General features: G+C 42.1%; 1 protein-coding gene across 1 annotated transcript in view; it reads left to right on the forward strand.

The window, feature by feature from the left end:
- The window catches only part of FREM1 (FRAS1 related extracellular matrix 1), a 73,958-nt gene that overhangs the window by 39,331 nt on the left and 10,812 nt on the right, over positions 1-23,815 (forward strand). Inside the window, exons 20-29 of the mRNA XM_079959912.1 lie at positions 891-1,035; positions 1,951-2,092; positions 3,575-3,770; positions 4,642-4,906; positions 9,977-10,391; positions 11,888-12,089; positions 13,775-13,919; positions 17,550-17,679; positions 19,702-19,774; positions 21,960-22,109. Coding sequence (XP_079816038.1) covers positions 891-1,035; positions 1,951-2,092; positions 3,575-3,770; positions 4,642-4,906; positions 9,977-10,391; positions 11,888-12,089; positions 13,775-13,919; positions 17,550-17,679; positions 19,702-19,774; positions 21,960-22,109 — 1,863 coding nt within the window. The remainder of the gene's footprint in view (positions 1-890; positions 1,036-1,950; positions 2,093-3,574; positions 3,771-4,641; positions 4,907-9,976; positions 10,392-11,887; positions 12,090-13,774; positions 13,920-17,549; positions 17,680-19,701; positions 19,775-21,959; positions 22,110-23,815) is intronic.

Below are 23,815 nucleotides of genomic sequence, written 5' to 3' on the forward strand. Positions count from 1 at the left end.
AAGGACCCCTGGATGGTAAAGTCCAGTCAAAGGCAACTATGGGGTTGCAGCACTCATCTCACTTTGAGGCCAAGGGAGCTGGTGTTTGTCCACAGACAGCTTTTCTGGGTCATGTGGCCAGCATGACTAAACCGCTTCTGGCACAACAGAACACCGTGATGGAAGCCAGAGCGCGCAGAAATGTCATTTATCTTCCTGCCGCAGCAGTACCTTTTTATCTACTTGCACTGGTGTGCTGTCAAACTGCTAGGTTGCTGGGACAGAGCAATGGGAGCTCACCCCGTCGTGGGGATTCGAACCGCCAACCTTCAGATCGGCAAGCCCAAGAGGCTCAGTGGTTTAGACCACAGTCCTTTTGGTGTGTGCAAACCCCTTTGGTTTCTTCCCATACTGCACTGGCTAACTGGGAAGAGCCACAGTGGGGCACCTCCCAACATTTTTATCAAATCTCACTAGAGTGGTTGAAATATGGTTTCTATATGTGCTCAAAAGGGAATGTGAACCTTTTTTAAATTTCACAGGGATGGATGAATGACAAAACAGACACATTCTTCTCTCTCTCTCTCTCTCTCTCTCTCTCTCTCTCTCTCTCTCAATCTCTCTCTTTTTAAAAAAGCAGATTGTTTTCATAGGAGCATTATTAGTCAAGCAGGCCGTGATATGTGTTTTTGAGTCAATGGTGTGCTGATGGATTAATGAACAGCTGCTGTATTCAAGGCTTGTCCCATGCTAGTTGAAGCAAGCTGGCTGTGACCAGCAGACTTGTGGGGGGCGGGGAGCAGGGTGGAAACAGTGGGAAATGATGTGAAAGAGATTTTGAGGGAAACCGATTAATTTTTCTCCCCCCTCTCCCTCTCTCTTGTTACTGTCCCCTTCATCCCACCTTCCAGGAATGAGGCTGATGTATATGCATGATGACTCCGACAGCCTAGCGGATGGCTTTTCAATCCAGCTATCAGATGGGAAACATAAAGTGTCAAAAACCATTTCGGTAGAGGTCATTCCAGTTAATGACGAGAAACCAGTGCTGAGCAAGTAAGCCACATGTTCATGTTCCAATTTGGTGCATGTGTTCTGACAAAGTGATTCAGCGGTGATCACAACAGCAAATTAGTGATTAATAGAGCTCATCTCTTGTAAATAACCACAGACTAATGCCAACAGCACTCCACAAAAACAATCCTTGGTGAAGGACATTCTGTTATGAGCAGAGAGAGCAATGTAGCCAAATCTGAATCCGAGGTACCTACAAACAGAGATACACAGCTTTGTATGTACAAAATAACACACTCATATTGTATACAAATCAAAGGCAACAAGTTTACAATGTTTGCACCCTCTGGTGGTCATTCCAAACTTTGACTCAGACCTTTTCCCCGCTGTAGTTTTCTATCTGGTTTACTCTGACCATTTCAGTTTATATCAGTTTCTCATTTAAAGTTGAGTTCTCCACATTTCCAGGCAAATTTGTGTTTTTTCCATTTTCCATTTTAGTGCAAACATCTCCCAATATAGGTATTTTTGCCTAATATATAACTTTGTGCAAAGCAACCTCAATATATGCATTTCAAGCATACTTTACTGCTGTATATGCATTATTATTTTTTTACACATCACGTGACCAGGGAAGTGCAAATTTAGAAAGGTGACTGTGTTTCAGTCTGTGTATTGCTCTGGAAAGGGCAAATTATGTAAGTTCACCTTCAAATGCAATTGGATTTCTCCTCTATCCCTAACTCCTCATGCCATTGTATGAACTGGACCATAATTTAGGATCTCAGTACTGTACTTGAAGACCTCATTCTTCATCTGTATTAACAGAATGATGCCTTGCTTGCTTGAAATCTGTGGGGGGGGGGTGTTCTCTGACTGATTCTTCCTCTCATTATTTCTGTAATTATCCTCCTTTTCAACAAATAACATGATGGATCCTTTGTCTGTTTGTTGCAGGAAGGGTAAGATAGAGGTGACTATGGGTGAAGCCCAAATTATTTCTAGTGCTGTTCTGTCAGCTGAAGATAAAGACACCCCAAGGGAACAAATTTATTATTTATTTGAGAGTGTCCCAGAAAATGGACATCTTCAGCTCAAGGTCAGTTTTTGTATTTCTACAAAAACCAAACAAAGTAATGCTTGGGGGAGAGGGGAAAGGAGGAACCCAGACTTATTGGGTTAGAATAGGAATCAGTGTAATCCTCCTGTTTCTTAATAGTCTCTCATGGCTTGAAACACCTTGCAGTGCCTAAGATAATTTCCACTCTGATCCTTGGAACAATCCAGTAGTGGATGTTCTGTTCACATCAGTGGAACTTCTGCCAGCAGAGTTGTTTCAGAGGAAGTTGATTATAGGAAGTGTGAAGAACACGCACCGGGACTCTTGTTCTTTTTAATTCTGTGTGTGCCAAATATGTAAAGGTAAAGGGACCCCTGACCATTAAGTCCAGTCGTGGACGACTCTGGGGTTGTGGCGCTCATCTCGCTTTACTGGCTGAGGGAGCTGGCATTTGTTCACAGACAGCTTCCAGGTCATGTGGCCAGCAGGACTAAGCCGCTTCTGGTGAACCAGAGCAGTGCACGGAAATGCTGTTTACCTTCTCGCCGGAGCAGTACCTATTTATCTACTTGCACTTTGACGTGCTTTTGGACTGCTAGGTTGGCAGCAGCCAAAAATGTACCCCTGCTTATATTTTCAGAACTATATAATTGCCGTAGGCCACAGTGGCTATGTGGAGGGTGGTGCTATGGTCTAAACCACTGAGCCTCTTGGGCTTGCTGATCAGAAGGTTGGAATTTCGAATCCCTGCAACAGGGTGAGCTCCCATTGCTTTGTCCCAGCTCCTGCCAACCTGGCAGTTTGAAAGCACACCAGTGCAAGTAGATAAATAGGTACCGCTGTGGCAGGAAGGTAAACGGCATTTCCGTGTGCTCTGGTTTCTGTCACAGTGTCCCGCTACAGCAGAAGCAGTTTAGTCATGCTGGCCACATGACTGGAAAGCTGTCTGTGGACAAACGCAGGCTCCCTTGGCCTGAAAGCGAGATGAGCGCCGCAACCCCATAGTTGCCTTTGACTGGACTCAACTGTCCAGGGGTCATTTACCTTTTTTTACTTTTCTACAGTGGCTAAGGACAACAGTAGGGATAGCCAGTAAGGAGCGCTCCAGATATTGTGGACTACAGCTTCCATCATCCTTGAACACTGCCCGTGCTGGCTGATGGGAGTTGTAGTCTAGCCAACCAAGTTGGCTACTCCTGAGCTATGCTTTATAAACTGGGGCAGAAAGTCTTTTATCCTGCTTCCTTTCAAGGGCAATTTATGTGGCACTGGGTGGGGCTGGAATCAATGCTAGGCAGGATTAGAGCCAAAAGTGAGCAGGGCCACAGTCAAATGTGGACAGGACACCTACCCCTTCCCCTTTGTTTTTCTTCCTTGTCATTCGCATGAAATTAGGCCAAGGTGTTGTTGGTCCCTGACCCCTGGCTTATAAGGTCTCATCACTAGCATTACACACAGCTGATCACTAAAATGGTATTTCTTTTGTTTAGTGACAGGGTTTTTTTGTTTTGTTTTGTTTAGGTAGGCCATGACTGGGAGACACTCCAAAATGGGATGAAGTGCACCCAGAATGACATAGACATGAACGCTGTGAGATACATACACACCGGAACAATTGGCTCAAAGGAGCAGGACAGTTTTGTGTTTCATCTGTGGGATGGAGACAACAGATCACCAGAGGTGGTTTTCCCTATTACCATCAAGGACTTGGAAAAAGGTATATCTATATCTAATCTTCACATGTAAGGCAAGATTCCTCCTAGTATTTTTTTTTTCATAAGGAGCAGCTCATACTTGATCTTGTATATGGGTGTGTACAGGGCTTTTTTTCAGCCATAACTCAATTCTGGCAGATCTCAGATAAGTGCCATTGCTATTATAAGAGAACAAGAGTGGCATTCATGCTGAATTCCAGCACCTCTTTTTCCAGAAAAATGGCACTGGGTATGTATGAATTTAGCTCCAAGCAGGCCCTTGGTAGCTTCACACATTCACAGTGATCTAATCCTATAGAGCTCATCACAAGGAGGTTGTACAAACTTTACCCTTATTCCAAACAAGGTTGTAAGAAGGCATCAATTTCCATTCCAACCCATGTTCTTCACGAACAGTCCTGTTTCTGTTCTGCTGCAGTTCAGCTTCTAACAAAAACTACATTATTCATCTCATCGTCTACGATAGCAGAATTTTACATACTGTAATTAATTATTAGTTTACACTATTCATTTCAATGCACAGGAAACACACTGCATTTTGGGGTGGGGAGTTATCAATTATATATTGATAGCAGCAAATACCTTTCATATTCAGCAGATTGATTTCCATTCTGGTCATAGGGCAAATAAATGGACACCCGCAATTTATGCTCCTCTTTCTATTTTTCCATCAGAAATATAGGGGGGGGCCCAACCCTTCAAAATACATTTCAACGGGGAGGGTTAATCAATATAAGTCACATTCTTCCTTTTCTGCTCATGGGAACATCTTGTGAATGGAATTTCATTCAAGGAGCACTCCCACCAGCAGAAGCCTAGTAAGAATCCAAACCAAAAAATATTGTTAATATTTATGTTCCATGTGTCCTATAGGAAACATTGCAGTTTTCACAAAGCCGCTCACTGTGATGAAGGGCGACAGAGGCTACTTGATGACTGACGTCCTCCTTGCAGTCGATGGCACTGAGAAGCCAGAGGAGATCCTCTATGTGATAACCTCCCCACCTCAGTACGGGCAGCTTGAGTATGTCACCTATCCTGGAGTTGCCATTACAAGTTTCAGCCAAATGGATGTGGCAGGCCAGGCCGTCTGCTATGTCCACCATAGCAAGGCAGCTTCTCCAAGGGATACGTTCAGGTAAGCAGTGAAAAATCTATTGCTTTTCTTAATAAAAGTAGCATCAAGATTGGAAGTAGGAACAGTCAATGCATGGCAGGAGGTGGTACAGCATTCTCCTTCTGGGCATGGCATCTTCATGCAAAGAGATCCATGTTGGGTTGAAGAACTTCTGGCCCTCCATATATTCCATGTTAGCACTTCTCTCACACAAGACACAAAACGCTGGCAGTTTTACAAGTTGAGGTTTATTAGCAATAACAGGCTTACAGCAATCCAAGCTTCCCACAACTCATTCCTCACTGTCGGCATCAGTTGACTCGACTGGCTTCCAGCCCTTCTTCCTGCTGGTCGTCCTTTGTTCTAATTTCTTGCTCCGCCTCCTACTTCTTGGAGATTCAGGCGCAGCCAATTCCTCCTCCTCTGGAGGGGGGCTTATCTCACTTTTGTTGTGTGAAAGAATCAAGTTCCTGTTTTCCTCTGCCTCTTCCTCCCCTTCTGCAGATACCTCTCTGCCGGCCATGACTCTGACAATATGTTGTTTGACACCAGTTCCCATCAGCCTCAACCAATGTGGCCAGGCGTCAGGGATGAGAGGAGCTGTAGTCTGAAGGGCCACCAGTTTCCCACTAGTCATCTAAAATAAGAATAGCACTTGAACAGTTCCCTGCACCGCATGGGAAATAGTTACCAATGTCTTTGTGGTCTAAGGAGTTGTCCATAATGGGAACATGGTAGATACATAAATGGATTGTGTGTTAACATTTTAGTTGTCTCCTAAAAGCACACATTAAAAATATGGTATAACCGAGCTCATTTGGAACCTGCTTTCTAGGTTGTTAATTATTTTCATAGGTCGCCCATGAACCCTTTCTAGGGCATCAGCATTATTGCCCGTAAGTAAATGAAGTTTTACCTAGCTGCACCACTAATTTGGCTGCTCAGTTTCTGCACTCAGTTTTAAAGCTGGAAGAAAAATTCAGAATGTCACATAATGCTGGATCTCCTTGAACACCAAGACTTTGCAAATAGAGTTGGTGTGCATGCTCAGGGCAACATTTTGGGTGGTATTCAACTAAGTTTTACTGACAATAGACCCATTAAATTAATGGACGTAAGTTAGACCCATTTGTTTTTATGCATCTGCTCTGAGTAAAACTTAGTTGAATATCACCCACTGCCTTGCAAACTACTTATTCCCGTATCTTGATTCAGGAAGCACATTTAAGATTATTTTTCTGTGGTTTGAGGAGATATTTTAATTTAATATAGTGTAATGATGTATTTTAACAATTTGAAATTTTTTACTTAAACTCATTGATTAGGCGGTTAAAAAGCAGAGACATTGATTAATGAAACAAATTTGTATCTATCGGCAGTTCTGTGTCGATTTGCTGTCCTCATCTGGGATTTTGCTTTTTTTAATTAATTAGTAGACTGGGGAAAAGCCAGATTCTGGATTCACACCATTGTTTTTGTTCCAGTTTAACTAAGATGGTACATATTCATGTTCAGATGCATAGATGTAGCTACCAGTCTAACTATGTGTGTGTGTTTATACATACCTATAGTGAAATTCGTGTGACATTGCTTATAGACATGCCCAGAGTGTTATGCCCAGACCAGACACACTTTGACGAGGTATTTTAATGAAATGAAGATATACGTGTCTGTTTCAATCACTGTAAAATGATGTTCCTGGCTGTTTGAATTTGGCCAAGCAGTTGGTTATATATTGAGATATAAATACTGTGGCAGATTATTAAAAAATAAAACACCAAGGGCTGGTGACATTTAATTAAATGAGGGTTTAAATGATCAGATTTTTACCGTCCGTTAAGGCACTTTATTTCATCGTAAACCTCACAGCATTGTTTGATGCTGCTGGCCTGGAAGAAGGATTTGGCAGTGCTTGTTTTGGACAGATGACTTCAAGTGATTAGCAATCTGACATCAGACGCTGGCAGCAGGATGCTAAAAGAACATGCTAATGTCCTCCATTTTGACACGGTGGATCAGTTTTGTAATAAGCTGGCACTATCTCCTGATTCCATTTTTATATTTTAAATGCCATGACAGATGGTAAGTCCTGCAGCCAGCTCTATTGCCATGAACTAGAGAAAGCCTTGAAAACCTTGGTAATGGTGAAATCAAGTCACGTGACTCAGCCTCCTAACTAAGCTCGAGAGTTATCCCCCAAAAAAATTTCATCAGAGTGATGAGAATGTTGGCTGCTTCCCATTCCTGAGGGAAACGTGGAACAGAACTAAACATGGAATAAACAACACACTGGAAGAAAGGGGCATGGTGTTTCCTTGAAACAAACAACCTCATTGTCTGGGGGGACCTAGCAATGCACGCCATTTGCATGGCAATTACTAGCCTGCCTTTGAAAGTTGGACCACAGATAATCTATCCTCATGGGCTGAACTGTTTGCTAAGTCCTTTACCTTACTTGGGTTTGGGATGAATATATCTGTGGGCCTTTCTAAAGCAAGAACCTAATAAATCTTTAGTATTAGTATTTTTGCATCATGGACTAGCACTATATAGGCTATATAGGCAATTCTTTGGGGCAGCAGAACTCCGAGGTCTCCATACTGCTTAGGGGTGTATTCTGTGGCAAATTGCCACCATAGTCCTTTAGGGCAACATGGTCTGAAGTATTTTATCCTGGTGTCAGCTCCTTTTTTATTCATTCCATTCAATTGCGTGGGCAAACTTCCATTTGTTTGTAGGGAATAGGAAAGTGCATCTTCAGTCAGGAAAACCTTTCAGGAGAAAGCACAGTTCATCCCTCTGCTTACAAGAACAGTGGGTGGAAGTAATTTTTGTTGATGGTAGGGAAGTCGCTTAACAATTTGGTCCGACGCTTGAGTATCATCTTCCCTCTTCACCCTCAAAATTCATAAAAAGGCCCTTACAGAGTGGTACATTGGTTCTCGAACTTAATTGGTTCGACTCCCAAAACATTCAAAAACCAAGGTGTGGCTTCCAATTGGCTGCAGGAACTTCCTGCACTCAAGTGGAAGCTGAGTCGGACGTTCGGCTTCAGAAAAACATTCGAAAACCGGAACACTTACTTCTGGATTTTTGGCATTCGGGAGCCGATTTGTTCAACAACTAAGCCGTTCGAGAACCAAGGTATGACTACATCCACATCATTGCTTTCATTCCAGCTGAAGCTGTGATATAACTAAACTGATGACAGGACATCCGTTTTACCGCTGGAGCAAGCATTAGGTCAGTTCAGACAGCTGCTGCAGTTTTTCTCAGATGGGAATATATTTACCTTCAGTAAATATATTTCTTACTCTTATAAATCATCAAACCTGCCTGCTCTTTTCCCCATCCGTTTGATGGCATAATGCCTACACACATTGGTCACCTCTGAATCATAAGTGGAAGTTTTCAGGGTAGTAACTTGAATATCAGCAGTTTCTCAGGCCAAGATGTCACAAACTCTACATCAAGAATCAGGCACACGACCCCAATGGTATCAAGGCTTTTCTGACCTCAAGAGTTCTAGCTCTGGCCTTTGACCTAGGGCTAAGGTGAAATAAGTGTTTCAAATATTCATTGGTTTGTACATATGAACAAAATGCCTGTGGCTCAATGCACACCCCAATTAAGAGTTGTTCCTGTCTCAGAGGCACTCAGATAGGAGAGCTGAGGAAGACCCCTGCCTGCTGTGACCTTGAAGGCCTGCTGCCAGACAGCTTTTATTTTTATACAAAATAATAGTTCATTGGAGAGAGGAAACTTGGCTGACAGTGGTAGCAGACTTTAAATCAACATTATATATGTGTGTATATATGTGTATATATATATATATATATATATATATATATATATATATATATGTCGAGTAGCACCTTAGAGACCAACTAAGTTTGTTCTTAGTATAAGCCATGGGTAGGCAAACTAAGGCCTGGGGGCCGGATCCGGCCCAATCGCCTTCTAAATCTGACCCACAGACGGTCCAGGAATCAGCATGTTTTTACATGAGTTGAATGTGTTCTTTTATTTAAAATGCATCTCTGGGTTATTTGTGGTGCCTGCCTGGTGTTTTTACATGTGTAGAATGTGTGCTTTTATTTAAAATGCATCTCTGGGTTATTTGTGGGCATAGGAATTTGTTCAATATTTTTTTCAAAATATAGTCCAGCCCCCCACAACGTCTGAGGGACAGTGGACTGGCCCCCTGCTGAAAAAGTTTGCTGACCCCTGGTACAAGCTTTTGTGTGCATACACACATCTTCAGATACACCAAGAAGTGTGCATGCACACAAAAGCTTATACCAAGAATAAACTTTGTTGGTCTCTAAGGTGCTACTCTGTGTGTGTGTGTGTGTGTGTGTGTGTGTGTGTGTGTGTGTGTGTATCAACTGCATCAGACCAACATGGCTACCTAACTGAATTATATTTCTAGTAGATCATGTGCAATTGCATACCCTCCAAGTGTCTCCATTTTCCAGAGACAGTCCCAGAATTACAAAAGCCATACTGGCTTCCGATTTGATCCCGGAACGTCCTTATTTTTCCCGCCAGTGCCATCTCTACTGAGCTTGGGGTGGAGGATGAACCGGCTCTTTTCCTGATTGGCAGTGGTGGCAGCAGCGGCTACCTCTCCATATTCTTTCCATGGCCATTGCTGCTGGCCTCCTCCCTTGGGCAGCTCATAGCTGTGTTCGTTTATCAGTTACACTTTAACATTTTGAAACAAGAGTTGAACACCATAAAAGTGGCATGTCGATCCTTAATGTAAACAAACACTTCCACGGCAATTTGGGGTCACTGAAAAGAAACATAACAGAATACTGAAACATGGGTGCAATGACGTATCTGCATCCTCATAACCATTCCCACAGCTTGCAGTCCATTTATGCAGTTGGTTTGATCATAAATCATTTGAATGCTGTCTCTTAAGTTCACAGACTTTGTGTCTGCCACTCGTGAGTGTCATTCTTTCAGAGACTGGGGTCTTGATATGTTCTCAGAGTAACCGAGAGGCAAACCCTTTAGTAAAGGTGTCTGTTATATTTCATTTCAGTAGATGGTGAAACAGGAACACTTGCCTCTTTTTGCCAGATTCATCGTCAGCAATGGACTAAGGACAAAACACGGAGAGTTTGAGATCATCCTGGAGACAGTGGACCAAGCCTTACCCACAGTGGCCAAGAACAAAGGCTTGACCTTACTCGAAGGTGGCATTGCATTCCTTTCTCCAGACATTCTCCAGCTCTCGGACCCAGACACAGATCCGCAGAACCTCTCCTTTCTCCTAGCACAGCTCCCACAGTACGGCCAGCTCTTCAACAGAAAGTCTGGCCTATGGCAGCAAAGCTTCAGCCAACAAGATGTGGACAATCTGAACATTGCTTATAGACATGGAGGAGGGGATTCTCGGATTGACAGATTTACATTTGTGGCAACAGATGGAGTGAATGAAGGCTTCATAGTAAATAACAAGGTGCAACTAGAGCCCTTGGCGTTCAGTATCCAGGCAAGTTCCTGCACACACACACACACACACACACACACACACACACACACACACACTATTGTCTTTAGCTTCATTTTGATGCAGGTTTTAGGATTCTATTGTGCTGTATTTTATTCTGTTATTTTTTTTATTAAAAAAAACCATTCCAAAAGCACTACAGAATGTTGATAGGTATGTTCTGTAGAATAAAGAAGTAAACTTAATATCCCAAGTTTTGACTGTTAGCTATTCCATTTCCATACTTCTTTATTAATTTGTTAAAATATTGGTATAGACAGTTTTTGAGATAAAATAAAATAAGAATCAAACTAGTCTACAGAACAAGAATATTTTTTTTAAAAAAAAAGAGAGAAAGAAAGAAAGAGAAAACAGAAAAAAAGAGGAAGAGGGAAGAAAATACCTGTAAGGCCCTTTACCACATTACATCATATATATCCTGTCATTTATCCACATACAGAGAGGTAGATTCTCCCATCTCCCACCTGGGAGCATCCATCATCTCCCAGTCTCTCACCCTGGGAGACCCTTTCTACCCTGCCTTTCATGCAGGGACTCCCCTCCTCCAACTGTCCCCTTCCTGTTTGTGTCCTCAGTCCAAGGAAAATGACTTCTTTCCCCCACCCAAATACCTACAATTGGCAGATAGAGATGTGCACGTACATCTCTGTTTTTCCCTTCTTTGTTTTTCCTCCTTCTTTTATCCTTTTAACTTTGTCCTGTTTGTTCTCTTTCTCTCTTTTCTCTTTCTCTTGTTTTCCCTTTGTATTTTTACTATTTTGTATTGGGAACATTCCTACTTCTCTATCCATGAGGATGTCTTGAACTGCTTGTATGCCAAATGAAGTGTTTTATGTTGCCTTGATTTTTGCTGTCTTCTTTAGCCCCCTTCATGTGTGAATTGCATAAAAGGGCATCAATTGTAGATGGTGGTTAAGGGACTGTGCTTCTGTCTTTGCTCATTTCCCACTGCCCACACATTAGACATGGATGTTTAACATGAAAAGCCTGTGTGTGTAAACTTGAGGCATCGAAGCTCACAGTCATACAGGCTTTGAGAATGTGTGAAGAAATGGCACATCCACTTTTCCCCATGGTAACATATGGATGTTGGGGGAGGAACTGAGAAGCCACATGAATTGGGGCATGGGGCTAGAGACATAAGCTCTTTCTATGCCCCTTCACATGATTCTTGCATGAAGGGGGCTTTTCATCATAAACATACATACACAAAGTTGTAGTAATTTGCATGCCTTAGATTGCATGTATCTCAAGTTTCAGTGTTCTAGGACTTATATAAGCTAATTCATCAAACTGATTTGGGTTTAAGACTCCTGTTTTGATGACATGTATGGCTTCAAAAAGTAGAGCCTTGGCTATAATAGGGAAAGGGTAAAGGAGTGTGTTGCTCCTTCCTTCCTTCCTTCCTTCCATCCATCCATCCATCCATAAATATCTAACCTTTGATCAGTGATAGTGAGCATTAATATTTGTTTTAGGTGGACAGCCCAGCCAAAGCAGCACCAGAAATTGTCCACCTTCGTGCTGCTTCGGATGTAGAACTTCTGAAAAATGGCAATTTTGGTATTTACATTACTTCCCGGGCCCTGAAGGCATCAGATTGTGATGGAGATGATGAACAAATAATTTTCAAGATTTTGCGAGGACCTCGGTACGGCTACTTGCAAAATATAACAACAGGTATAGTATCATTTCCCCTTTCCACGTAGTTCACAAGATACATTGTGTTGGGTAGTACTGCAATTGATCCTTCTAATTAGACTTGCTGCAGAAGAATTTTCCTGGAAACTTTATTTCAGGAGAAAGTGTCAGAGAAGCAGACTGAAATAGACCTCTGCAGAAAAGTGTGTAGGACCCAAGTTTGTGGGAGTAATTGATTCTTTTCAAAACCTAATTATTTCATTTTGCTGTATAAGCCAGTTATATTCTATGAACTCAGAGCAGGACTCAGAAATTCATACTATTCCTTCCTAAAAAGCAGAAACCACACTTGCAGTGTGTGTTGGTTTTTTAATCAAGGTAGTGTGGAACTTAAAAAACAACAACAAAAGACCTCTTCAGATGTTACAAAAAAGTTACTACATGACAAAAAGGCAGCAGTGACAAGTTTGTTAGCTTCACACACAGCCTCTCGCCGTTTTTGTTGCCTTCCGCAAGTTGTAGTGCAACTACCAGCAGCAAGGAGCCTCTTGCATTTGTAGAGGCTCCCTGCGTGTTGTGGAACCCTGTAAAAATCAGGGCTCTCAATTGCGCATGGAGCCCTGAGGCTCTCTGTGGCAAGACAGTCTTCCCACTCATGGAAGGTGACAAAAAGAGGAACAGAGCTAGCGCATTCACACACACACACACATCATGTGGTAACCCCCCAATTTTCATAACACCTGAAGAGCACTGACTTGCCACACAACATGGTGCCATGTTGCATGCAAGCCACATGGCTTGCATGTGTGATGTGAGCGTGCCATGCAGCATGTATGAGTGATGTCAGCACGTCGCACGGCATGCATGCCCAGTGTGCGCAAATCACCGCAGAATACTGAAGGGCCCAGCCCCCTTATTGAAAATTTTGAGGGGCCCTCACCACTCCCCCAATGTCACCCTTGACCATAAGGTGCAAGTGTTAGGGGGGAAATGCTGTGAAGGCTTATGGAATTTTATGTGTTAGATGCATCTGAAGACTTTTGGTGCTGTGAAAGGGCCAGGCCTACCATTAGACAGAGTGAGGTGTTTGCCTAAGACTGGGATATAATGAAGGAGCAGGAAATGGTCAATTATTTAATTTATTGTTGTTGTAGGGGGGGTTGTTGCCAGGGAGCAGATGGTGCGGTTCTGCCTCAGGTGCCAAAATAATTTGAATGCCTTTAAGTACCATGCCCCTTGACTTGGGAGTGGCAGGAGAACTGTTTGCTCAGGGTATCTCAGGCACCAAGATGGCTGGGGCTATCCATGGGCAAAGGGAATAATAGTAAAACACCCAGACCCAGCTCAATTGAAGATTAGTTGAAGATTTGCCTCAGTGCTTGATACAGTGAGAGTCACCTCCAGTTCCTCAGGGCCCCTTAAATATGGCAAGTTATACAGTGGTACCTCGGGTTAAGTACTTAATTCATTCCAGAGGTCCGTTCTTAACCTGAAACTGTTCTTAACCTGAAGCACCACTTTAGCTAATGGGGCCTCCTGCTGCCGGAGCACGATTTCTGTTCTCATCCTGAAGCAAAGTTCTTAACCCGAGGTAATATTTCTGGGTTAGCGGAGTCTGTAACCTGAAGCGTATGTAACCTGAAGCGTATGTAACCCGAGGTACCACTGTATTGGTTTGTTGGGTATAGTGGATTGACGTCACATTTCTTCATTCATTTTCTCAGGCGGATTTATTCAGCATGAATTCAGTCAGAAGGATTTAAAGAGCAAAACCATACTTTATGTCATTGACCGTTACTGGGAGGGGAATTCAGAAGACCTGGAGATCCAAGTTACAGATCCTGAAGGAAACTCTGCAATGCCTCAGATGTAAGTTAGAGCTTTCTTTCTCCGTACACTTGCATTGCTCATAGCATTTGTTGTTTGTTTCCTCCCTTAAGTCAGGTCACTTGCTGAAGGTTTTGAAGCAGAGACCTTTTACTGGGTCACAGGTTTGTGCGGCAGGATTCTTTACAGGAGCTAGAAGGAAGCAGTTAGAAAAAATAATTGTAGGCCTTTAAAAAAATCTAGAAAGAGAATTGTCTGGGGAGTTGGTGCTATGTTGGCTCTTAGTGATTATGTACATTATATTTAGGACTTTTACGACATTCAAAGTGTTCCACATACATTAACCTGTTATTCTTACAAACAACTCTGTGAGGATGCCAGGCTAGGAGAAAGTGGCGTGTTGTGGTAAAAGTTGTCAGAGAAAACATTTTTGCGACTATAAATGGCAGAAAATAGGTAAATGCTACATTTTACTGTTGAAGTAAGATGAAGACTTTTGAAATATACAGAACTCTTGTTATCAGAGTTTACATACTTGTTCAGGAAAGTCTATCAGCTTTATGTTTTTAGTTTTTCTCAAATTTAGAAAAGTGTTTGGCATTATCTAACATGGCCTTACACCTTCAATCTTGGAATCTGTTTTCATTACTGGAGATTGATCCTGACACTTTGGAAGGGATGATGAGAAGAATATCCTTGGGCAGTCACAAACCATCTTTCCTAAATCATCCAAACTTCTGAGATTAAAGAGAAGGATTTCAAAATCAGACAATTTCACTTCTGGAAAGCAGTCTTTAGCCTTAACATTTCACATTTGTGAAAAGAGCCTGTACTTAAGTATACAGTGATATTTTCAGTTTGCACAAATATGCAATGGATAGTGGCATAACACCAATCCATCATGTTTTCTTTCTTTTTTTCATTTTCACAGTGTATATGCAAGCATTCAGATTTAGGAAGGTTTATCCTCTTTTCTTACTTGTTGACAAGACACACAGTCTTCACGGTAGCAGAGAAAGGCTGGCAAGCTATTTGCCCACTGTGAAATATGACAGAAATAATACTAATGATGGCAATTATTAGTTATATATGTGCTTGTAAGATGGGAAGTTTGACTGTAAATTAAGCACATTCCGTTGCTAAATTGTGCATGCGAAAATTGCATCTAGATGCAGCTTTCTGCAGCTAGAGGTCACTCTAGATCTGGGTTGGTAACATGTCCCAAATATATGGAATAATTTTCAGTGAGTTTTTTAAAAACTTCACATAACAAAAGGGTGTAAGCTATGTGATGAAATATCCCTCCAAACTCTTTCTTCCCTCTAATAATGTTTAACTAACTGCTGCCTGCAAATGCTCTGTTTATGACAGTGGTGGCAAATAAAGAAGGGAGCCGTACAAATCCAATTGCAGCACAAGTAATTTGAGTGGGTGTGTAGAACAGCATGAATCTAAGAAATAATCCTGCGGGTCCTAGGACATTTTGAGCTGCATTAGCGCCACATCTGGGGGATGCTTGCTTGTTTAAATGTTCCCAATTTTCATTCTTCCAAGAAGGGCAATGCAACATCCATACCTGCTCAGAGTTGAGCATGCTGTACATCTGTACAGCTTTATTTTAAGTAGAGACAACTTTACAACCTCTTGGGCTGCTTTGGATGCATTTCTATAAATACCGTTTACTCTAATTGGTTTACGCTGCACCGATACTATGGTAAGTATTAGACTCAGATGGTGGGGAGCCTCCTTCTTCCTTTGTTTAAAATCTGATATACTTCCACTCAAAGAAACAAAAATTGGGCATGCAGTTTTGTTTTGTGTGCGAACCTTTTTTTTCTGTTCTTTTCTTTTTACTTGGAAGGGTTTTGTTTTTTTAAAAAATACATTTTTATTAGTTTTAACATACAAATTATAAAACATACCACAGAAATTATTACAAATACAATCTTATTGGACTTCCATCAGCACCTCTGATGATCCTCCATCTTATACCCTTCTTATGCATTGCTTAATTTTATATTGCCTTTACCTTTCTTAACCTATCATCTCCTTTTCATCATTTTAACAATATTTCCATAATATTCTTCACAGAACTTCCTGCAAACCTACAAATGTCGTTTGATCATCACAAATACTTTTCATATAATTCATAAATTTACTCCAGTCTTCGGTAAATCTCTGGTCCCGTTGGTTTCGGATCTTTCCTGTTAGCTTGTCTAATTCTGCATAGTCCATTAATTTCATTCTCCATTCTTCAATCGTTGGAAGGGTTTTTAATCATATCAGATCTTTTAGATACTAAATTTAGTGTAACTGAACCAAGCTTTCTGGAGGAGAAGCCTTGGTGGATATAACCAGGGCATTTTTTCCAGTTCCGGCACCTCTCAGGTGGGTACCATTGCCATTTTAAGAGAACAAGAGAGAAGGTGTTCACGGTGAGTTCTGGCAACCCTTTTCCTAGAAAAACAGCACTCAAGCATTTGTTTTGGGGGCACATGGAAATGGTGATGTGTAAAGAATTCACTTCCGTTCCATAACTGGCCACTAGATGACTCTGCATTCAGCTTTTCAAAAAGTATTGCTAACCTATAAATGAGGAATAGTGACTTTGCTCCAAACTGTTGAGATCTTACAGGCAGTTCCATATGTGGGGTGCAGGTGATATTTATGCCTCAGGTTTCATCCAACAGAAGTTGCTGCCCAGAAGCTTTTTAATCAATGGGAAGCCACAGGGAGTAGAATGATTGGAAACTGGATTCAGACCACTCGTCCGTCAGTATTGTCAGTATTGTCTACACTGGATGGCAGTATCCCTTCAGGATTTCAGATAAAGGTAGCATGTGGCACTTTCATATGAGAGTAGGAAGGCCTTTGAGTCTGACTATTGCACATTGCTGCCTACTTTTACAATGCTATTCTCTTGCCTGTCTCAGCAGAGTGGAGGTTATCATCATCATCATCATCATCATCATCATCATCATCATTATACCCCATCCATCTGGCTGGGTTTCCCCAGCCACTCTGGGCAGCTCCCAACAGAATATTAAAAGCACAGTAAAACACCAAACATTAAAAACTTCCCTAAACAGGGCTGCTTTCAGATGTCTTCTAAAAGTCAGGGGGCACCAGGGTCTCTTTCTACAGCAACAGGAGGAGAACCCAGCCATAGAAGCTGTGGCTCCACACTCAGCCTCCTCTGCCCCCTGAACATTGGGGGGAGGGTCTCTTCCTCAGCCAAATTATTAGCCAGGGGGCCCAAAAGAGCTCAGCAAGTTTGCGTGTTTGCCCTAAATGCCTTCTAAAAACATGGGAACCAGCTGTCACTGCTCCACGGTGAGCGGAATGCATGTTCTGTGCATTCTCAAAGGCACTTCTGTTCCCATGAATACACATTGCAATCTGAGGGCTGAGCCTTAACGTGAAAGCACAACCAAGGTTTAACTCTGGTAAGCCTTTTATCAAATTAAGTCCTGTTTGCTTCTCTCTTAGGACCAGTTTCCTCCTGAGCACAGTGATACATTGGTAGAAAATGTATGTTTGCACAGACAGCAAGAAATAAATGTCAGCTGTCTTGGATCCTGAACTATCAGGGACTTCACTTTTGGGTTTTCTCTGCAAATTCCTCCTCTCCTGCATACAGTGTTTTCTTTTTCTCTCCCTTTGCCCCAATAGACTGGAACTGAAATGGTCAAAAATTGAAATAGAACAGGATGTTTATGAAGTTTGCGAAAATGTGGAGGTGCTGCCTTTGAGGATCACCCGATCTGGGTACATCAAAGATTCTGCCTTTGTTGCAGTGAAGGTAATGTCGTCATATAAGGAACTGAAAATAAAGCATAGTTTAAGGATGTTGAAGGATTTGCAAAGTGCTAGTTTGCAAAGTGCAGTCCTTCACAAGTCTTCTCAGAATAAGTCCAACTGACCTACCTTGTGTCGAAAGAACTACCCTGCTCAGGCTTTTGGGGTGCAGTTTTATCCCCTAAACCAAATGGTGGGTTGTTGTTTTTTGGCTGCTACCTACTTTAATGTTGGTCCCTGCCATTAAAACAAAATGAATTATTACGCTCGTCTCAAAAGCTTGGTAGCATTTATAACACACACAAGAAAAATCACCCTTTGTGTAGCATGGGAGACTTACACCACTGATTTTAAGGGAATAGTAATGGGCACATGCATGCACACACACACACACACACAACTCCATGCCCTCCATCATTTCTAGGATGAAAATAGGGACGTCCCATTCCATAAACCCCACACATTTCATTTGGTTGCTCTAGCCACTCTGGGCAGTTTCCAATATACAGTGGTACCTCGGGTTACATACGCTTCAGGTTACAGACTCCGCTAATCCAGAAATAGTGCTTCAGGTTAAGAACTTTGCTTCAGGATGAGAACAGAAATCGTGCTCCGGCAGCGCGGTAGCAGCAGGAGACCCCATTAGCTAAAGTGGTGCTTCAGGTTAAGAACAGTTTCAGGTTAAGTACGGACCTCCGGAACGAATTAAGTACTTAACCAGAGGTACCACTGTATATAAAAACATAGCAAAATATTAAACGTTTTTTAAAAACCTTCCCTATACAGGATTGCCTGCAGACACTCTAGGGTTGGATAACTCCATCCCCTCCAACATTTCTCCGATGAAAATAGGGACATCCTAAGGAAAAGTGGGATCAAATTAGAAACTGGGATAGCTTCTCTAAATCAGGGACGTCCCTGGAAAATAGGTACACTTGGAGTGTCTGACACATTGGTATCACAGACAAGATACATTGCCCACAACAGTCATTGACTGAATACTACTGTATGCAAGAGGTTGTCACAACATTTTGGATTGCTTCATCAGCATATTAAATGTACATACAAACATGCATGAAAAAACGAGGGGGGAAATTTCAACTCATGTTAACTGTTTACCACTTCTAGCGCCCGCCACATTCTTCACCCCATGTGGCATTTTATGTGTCACTTCTCGCATCTTGATGACTTAACAGAAAAATGCCCACCATTTTGAAACCTCTTTTAGAATCTCTAAACTCCATCTACTCTTTGGGTGCATAGAGGGAAGATTTTTTTGTGGGTTTGAACTGACCTTTAACTTGCTGTAATGAAACACTGTAGACAAATTGCATTGACTTAAGAATTTGTCTGGAGACTTTGTTGATAAAGACTTCTCTGCTAGACCATGGCATTAAGCATAATGGCATACTTACCTTCCTAGGAAAAGTGTTTCCCCTTTCTGAGATAAGGTCTGGTCTTAGTTAGAAACTGGACAAATCTTTGGGATATTGCAGACTCATATACTGTAACTATAGCATGTGTAATGCTAGTCAATGCATGAAGGAATTAATACCATAGATCTGTATTGCTAGACTCAGCTAGGTCACACCTCTCACCTGGAAGGAACTCACTGAGATTGGACATGCCTGAGGTTGCTTGCTACAATCTCCAACCACATGCTTAGAGCTATTTCATCTTGTAGCCCAAGATTTCTGCCTGTGTTTACTTGCTGCTGCATGAATAAATGCATGAACTTGAATTTTGGAACTGTGTAAGTAAAGCATTTTTAAATTTACTAAGGTGTGTAGTCTGTTCAAGGGTAGAAACAGGGAAGCTCCAGTCGCAGATTAAATGGGGCATTAAAAGTGTAACAGCCTAAATCCCCACACTACACTGCTGCTTATTTTTGTGACTTTTTAAACTCTGCCAGGGGCTCTCTCTGGCCAGAGAGTGCATTTAGGTGTGTGCTTTGGTTCTAGAGATCCAGCTAAGTCTTTGTTTCAGCCCCTCATACTGTGCATTTTCTGTCCATTTTCTACCTTAGACCAATGAAGTAACTGCTTCATCAGGAAAGGATTTTACTGCGGCTCCTTCTAAACTTATTCAGTTTGATCCAGGTAAGCTCTGCCTCAGAGGGCAGTAACTTGAAAATTAATTTATTTATTGAAAGTGGTGAACAGGTAGTGTGATATAAACTGACATTCAGTGCAGACAAAACAGAGGTACTGTGGTGAGAGGTGGGTTTCACCCTGTCTTAATGAGGATGCAATGCCCCTTAAGAAGTGGGTCCTCAAGCCATTAGAGCCAGTCTCCTGGCTTTTTATTGTATTCTATGTTGGCATTTTTCAATAAAAATTGAACGCAGGTGGCGCTGTGGGTTAAACCAAAGAGTCTAGGGCTCTCCGATCAGAAGGTCGGCGGTTCGAATCCCTGCAACGGGGTGAGCTCCCTGCTCCTGCCAACCTAGCAGTTCAAAAGCACATCAAAGTGCAAGTAGATAAATAGGTACCGCTCCAGCGGGAAGGTAAACGGCGTTTCCGTGCGCTGCTCTGGTTCACCAGAAGTGGCTTAGTCATGCTGGCCACATGACCCGGAAGCTGTATACTGGCTCCCTTGGCCAATAAAGCGAGATGAGCGCCGCAACCACAGAGTCATCCACAACTGGACCTAATGGTCAGGGGTCCCTTTACCTTTACCTATGTTGACATTTTTCAATAGAAATTGCTTACAAAAAAAGAAAATGTTTCTTGCCATTGAGTTTCTTAACTTTTCAATATCTTCTCATTTGTCCAGATGTTTAAGTCATTATTGATATGTGTCTGTGTGTTCTTTACTGGCTGATTTTACGTGATTTTAACATGTACCTCTTGTTAAGAGTTCTGCCATATTAATGTTTTACCGTTGGTAACTGGTTGTTTTAATGAACTGTTTTTAACCGCTTGCCGCTCTGGGAAGCATTCAGGGTCGGAGAACAGGAGATATAATTAAAATTACAGCTTAGCTTATATATAAACCATTCCATCCAAGGCTGTGCGCACCCACACATTTAAACTACAGTTCCCAGGATTCTTTGGGGGAAGTAATGTGCTTTTAAATACATGGTGTGGATGCAGCCTATACAGAGGCTGAAATCATTGCATGTACAAATTGTCTTAAGGGGAAACAGGGTCCCTGTATGTTCCTTTCATTTCTGTGACTGGCCACAAAGGGGACTAACAGTCTTGTGGGAAGATTATTGTATGAACGGCTGCTGTAACACATATAAGTGATACTCCACACGAACCTGCTCCATGACATAGAAAGTCTGTGCCAGCTTAGCACCTTTCTGGAGTGTGGGCACTGGAATTTGGTCTTTCCCTGTGGTCAGTCCATGCTCTGAGACACTCACAATAAACTATGGCACCTTTGCAGAGGCCAGTCAGGGTTTAATGGTCTAGGAGGGTGGTAAGCATTGTCCTTTGCTTTTAACTTCCAGAGCTGTAGTCTGCCAGCTTCTCCTTCAAGGTTGTGTGAGAAGTTTTACCGCTCTCGCCAAGGCTCTTCCCCTCCCCCCCTTTTTTTTCTTCCTTTGAAATTCCTCTGATCTTTTGCCCAAGCGAGAACCTCAGAATTGGCTTTGCAATTTTGCACGAAGCGAAATTCAGTGGTGATTATGGTGTTATACCTTCCGACAGATGTTTGCTTCCATCAAAACTCCTTGGACCTTTTGCCCAACAGAAGCCTCCAGTTTTGCCTCAGTATTAGTGGCAACTCAGATTCCCATCTCAGTCTTCCTCCTGTGTGATTTTCAGATGCAGCTTTATGCAGTACTAGTTACCTTAGTTCATAGATAGTGTGATGCCAACAAATTATGTGGTATTTGCAATGAAGACTCCGGCTTTGCAACAAAGTACTTGACACTGAAAACAGAGCTAGTCGTGGATGATTGATAATGACAATATTTCAAAACAATAGTGGATTCTCTGTAATTAAGATTTCAAGATGAGGAGCACTTTTTATTTCTTTTTGAAATTTACATGACGATCCGGCCCTTCCCCCTGAACTGCCTGCTATTATTTCCCACTCTATAGAAAACAGATCTTTGTTACTGTGTGAATGGAATCATCATTGCTCAGGAACAAATTTGGTCTCTAGTTAGTGTTATTTGGAAAAACCACAGGAGTCCAATCAGTGGGCAGGAGCACAATGGTACATACAAGCTAGTCTGTTGTAGCTGTAGACATGTTAATTAATATATTTCTTCGACACCTAGGTTGATTGAAAAAGCAATTAAAGTGTAATTAAAATGTTTACTTCTGGTAGGGATGTCAACCAAGATGTGGAATATAGCAATTACCTATGACGGATTAGAGGAAGACGATGAGGTCTTTGAAGTGGTTCTCATCTCTCCTGTGAATGCTGTTCTTGGCAGTAGGACAAAAGCTGCAGTGAAAATTTTGGACTCAAAAGGAGGTATTCTCTTTTGATCTTCTTAATAAAATCTGGACCAATCTTGGCTGATAAGCGACTTATTTTTCAACACATAAATGTTGTTGCTAACACTTACCTTCAGATCAAAATGCTTCGTGTTTTTATTTAAAAAAGAAAATAGCCTTGACAGTTTCAAACCTTTCCTCCTCTGGCAATGTCTATTCTTCTTCTGCTTAGGAAGCACAGCTTGAAGGAATCAACGAGAGCAAGAGGGAAAAACAGCACTCCCCCTCTCCCCCCCCCCCAAAAAGAGCTTTTCCTAATGGATGAGTTTGATTTTTGGCCTGCAGCATTGCTTTCATGAGAAGCCCCTCTTGAGGAACTAGTGAAGCTCCCCCCCCCACACACACAATTTTCTATTAACCATAGAACTTTTTCACTTCTTGGACAGGCAGTGTACTCAGGGGAAGTCCCTAATTACTATCATATCTTTCTAAAAGGCCATATCGTTAATATAAAAAAACCACATTTGCTTAAACAAATGGCTGATTTTTAAAAGAAGAATTGCTGGGACTCATCATGGTGTTGTTGTTTTTTTTAAAAAAGATCCTTAAATATTTGCACTCCGGTTGGGCAAGGGAGATCCAATGTGCAGAAACAAGTGTCTGTAAACAGTTTATTTTGTGTGGCTGGTAATCTTGATCTCATATTGCATCTAATTGTGCATCTACATCATGTGAAGCATTTGAATGCAAGATGTGCACTGTGGTTCCCATGTGTACTTCAGAGTGGGGACAGGGTTGTGTTGTGCCATCTGTATTTTAAGTGGGGTGGGAATTCAAATTCCTATCCACTGACTCAGACCTGTAGTTATGTACCCACAACTCTAGCAGGATTAGGGGGACATTAGCTGAAGCTCAATAACTCTGAAGCATGGGCATTGTTTTGTGCATGAGGCTATATTATGGGCCCATTCCATCTCCTCGCCTGACCAAAGACCATTTGTCTATGGCAGAGGGAATCTGCCATACTCTTCCCTGAGATGTAGAAACCCCTTCCAAACTACAGTGGTACCTTGGCTTAAGAACTTAATTCGTTCTGGAGGTCTGTTCTTAACCTGAAACTGTTCTTAACCTGAAGCACCACTTTAGCTAATGGGGCCTCCCACTGCCGCCGCGCCACCACCATGTGTTTTCTGTTCTTATCCTGAAGCAAAGTTCTTAACCCGAGGTACTATTTCTGGGTTAGCAGAGTCTGTAACCTGAAGCGTTTGTAACCTGAAGCGTCTGTAACCTGAAGTACCACTGTATTTGTGAATGGCACCAGGAATGTAGGCTAGGGGTGAGGAACCTTTTCACATTGCCTTTGGAGCAACATTTTGAGAGTCACATGCCAATGGTGAGCAGGGTTGGGGCAAAAATAGTCGAAACAACAAATGTAAATTTTAACTTTGTACAGCAGGCTAGTTCCCTCCCCCCCACAAACACACACACTCCTGCTTCCCTGACAAGGAGGAGGCATTGTTGGAATTCAAGGTCACATTCCAGCTAGACAAAACCATGGGGCAGGGCTGGTGAGGGGGTATGGCCAGGAGGAAGTGCCACAGAAACCTAGTTGTTCCAGGTCACCTTTCCTAACAGTAAAGCTAGCTTTGAGGCCCTGAACAGTTTTGGTGGATACCTTTATTGATAAGCTATTTTAAATATGTCTTAATGCATTTTTTATCTTGTTGTGTATACCACCTTGTG

The sequence above is a fragment of the Podarcis cretensis genome, assembly GCF_951804945.1.
Source record: "Podarcis cretensis genome assembly, chromosome: 17".
Taxonomy (NCBI): Eukaryota; Metazoa; Chordata; class Lepidosauria; order Squamata; family Lacertidae; genus Podarcis; species Podarcis cretensis.